General features: G+C 39.9%; 1 protein-coding gene across 5 annotated transcripts in view; it reads right to left on the minus strand.

Moving 5' to 3' along the window:
* The window catches only part of LOC111431485 (protein NRDE2 homolog), a 9,517-nt gene extending 7,475 nt beyond the window's left edge, over positions 1 to 2,042 (minus strand). For all 5 annotated transcript variants that reach the window (XM_023068134.1, XM_023068133.1, XM_023068136.1 and 2 more), the window contains exons 1-2: positions 1,471 to 2,042; positions 85 to 817 (exon numbers count right to left, since the gene is read on the minus strand). In XM_023068134.1, coding sequence (XP_022923902.1) covers positions 85 to 817; positions 1,471 to 2,009 — 1,272 coding nt within the window. In that variant the 5' untranslated portion in view covers positions 2,010 to 2,042. The remainder of the gene's footprint in view (positions 1 to 84; positions 818 to 1,470) is intronic.

The raw sequence follows: 2,042 nt of genomic DNA on the forward strand, positions 1-2,042 counted from the left end.
GGGGGACTTCAAACAGTTAAATAAAACAAAGAGGAATATGAAAAGGTGATGCCCCGAGAAGAAATAGTCATTTGACTTGAGAACCTGCCTAATGTGCTGGTTGCATGCAGCAGATAGAGCTTGGATTGCATGTGCATACATTTGTCTCATGTCTGAAACCTTGAATCTAGAGAACTCCCCTTGAATGAGATGCAAAAACTCTCTCCACAACTTATAACTCCCAGAATTCTGCATCAGTATCTTTTCCCATGTACTAATCACCACATCAATAGTATCTCTTTTCTGGTAATTCTTTAAAAGGTATAGCAATAATTCCTCATTTTCTGGGTTAAGCTCAGCAGCCTTCTCTAATATGCTAATCTTTTTCTCTAGAGTTTGCAAGCGAGCACCTTTCTGAGGTTGCATAGCTGCAACTTTGTCTTGAAATTCAGCAAAAGCTAACCAAGCCTTCTCGTCATGAGGATGCTCCCTAGTCAATTTGTTAAACTCCCGTGTTTTACGCAGCACTTCATCCTCCCAAGACTCCTCAATATTATTTGATGTTTGAGAATCTGAAAAAGGAATGAAATCATCCAATAATTTGTCTGGAGTTTTTCTAGAAAACCCAATACGTACACGTTTGAAGTTCTTATGTCGCTCTATTGCTGCATTCTTTGCAGACCAATAGCGTCCACCTGATTTCAATTTACTATCCAACACTTCAGCATCAGCATCTTTGTCTAAGGCTGAACTACTTTTATTCCACTGAGAAAATCCATTAAAATTTAGTCCAGGTCTTTCCCCATGGTTGAGCGGCCTGTAGCGTGCAACATCCATCCTGTATTGTGATAAAACATAGTGAACTTAAAATTTAAATTTGAAGCAATCAGTTCTGGCTGCTCATCTTCCGTGGAAAAAAAATTGGAAAAACTTATTCTAAACGTCTCGGCAATAGTTCCAAACAAAATGCTGTTCCCTCTAAATTGAAATTCAAATTTAATTCTGCCGCTTCCTACAGATACTTAAGTACTAACGGTTAAAGAGGTCCTGAATTCTTGTGCGATTGTAGTTTACAATTTTTAGCATATCATTAACGCGGGGATTGCCCTTTTTTTTTTCTTTTTGTGAATAATGTGGAGGTTATCTTATTGCCTTTAAATAAATAAAATAAATAACTAATTATATTCATGATTTTCTTTGGGCATATGAATTAGATTTACTGAACGAACCAAATTATTTCATTAAACAATTTCTGGAGCTAGACTGACCCTCCACGCAGTTGATTTAAAAGAAAAATGAAAATAGTGGTTAGCCATTAGAACAACATGTATATCTTAGGTGAATTCTACTCTGTCTGATTAAATTATCGGCATGTCTTTTCAAATTTCTGAATAAGTGCATTCAACTACATTCAAACTCATCTTCCACATCTTCTCTGAAACTACCTAGAGAGTTGGATTGAAAGGATTAAATTAAGTCACTCATAAATACCTGTAAAGAGACCCGAATGCTAAGTTATCCCGGTCTCCATTAGAATCGAAGTAATAATCCTTGGAAGGTCTACCATCGGCAGCATCGGCCCAAGCCCGAACATCGGACTTTCTCGAACCATACTCGCCGAATCCCTTTTTTTCTTCATATTCATTTCGCCTCCTCCTCTTCTTCTTCTTCCTCTTTTTCCTCTTCTCATGGTCGGAGTCGTCGTCCGAAGCAGAAGATTCCAGCAATTCGTATGATCGAGATGACTTCTGTACCTCAGGTCTAACACTTGGACCACCTTCATCTTCCACAGCCTCTTCCTGGTCGCCATCGGTGGAGAGGGAGGGATATACATTGTTTTGAGATGAAAGAGCATCGTTGATGACGGATAGGTCAGTGGTGAAGCTGGAGTTGCAAAGCCACTGAGGAACGCTTGAATTGGGCGGACTTATCTGACTCTGGGGATTGTTAGCGACGAACGGGAGCGGGAAGAGGGAGGTTTTAGGCTTTTGCTCTTCAGGTGGCAACTCCTCTTCTGCTGGAGCTTCCATGGCTACGAAGAATATTGCCCGCGAGATCGAACT

This window comes from Cucurbita moschata, unplaced genomic scaffold, assembly GCF_002738365.1.
Source record: "Cucurbita moschata cultivar Rifu unplaced genomic scaffold, Cmos_1.0 Cmo_Scf00036, whole genome shotgun sequence".
In the NCBI taxonomy this organism is placed as follows: domain Eukaryota; kingdom Viridiplantae; phylum Streptophyta; class Magnoliopsida; order Cucurbitales; family Cucurbitaceae; genus Cucurbita; species Cucurbita moschata.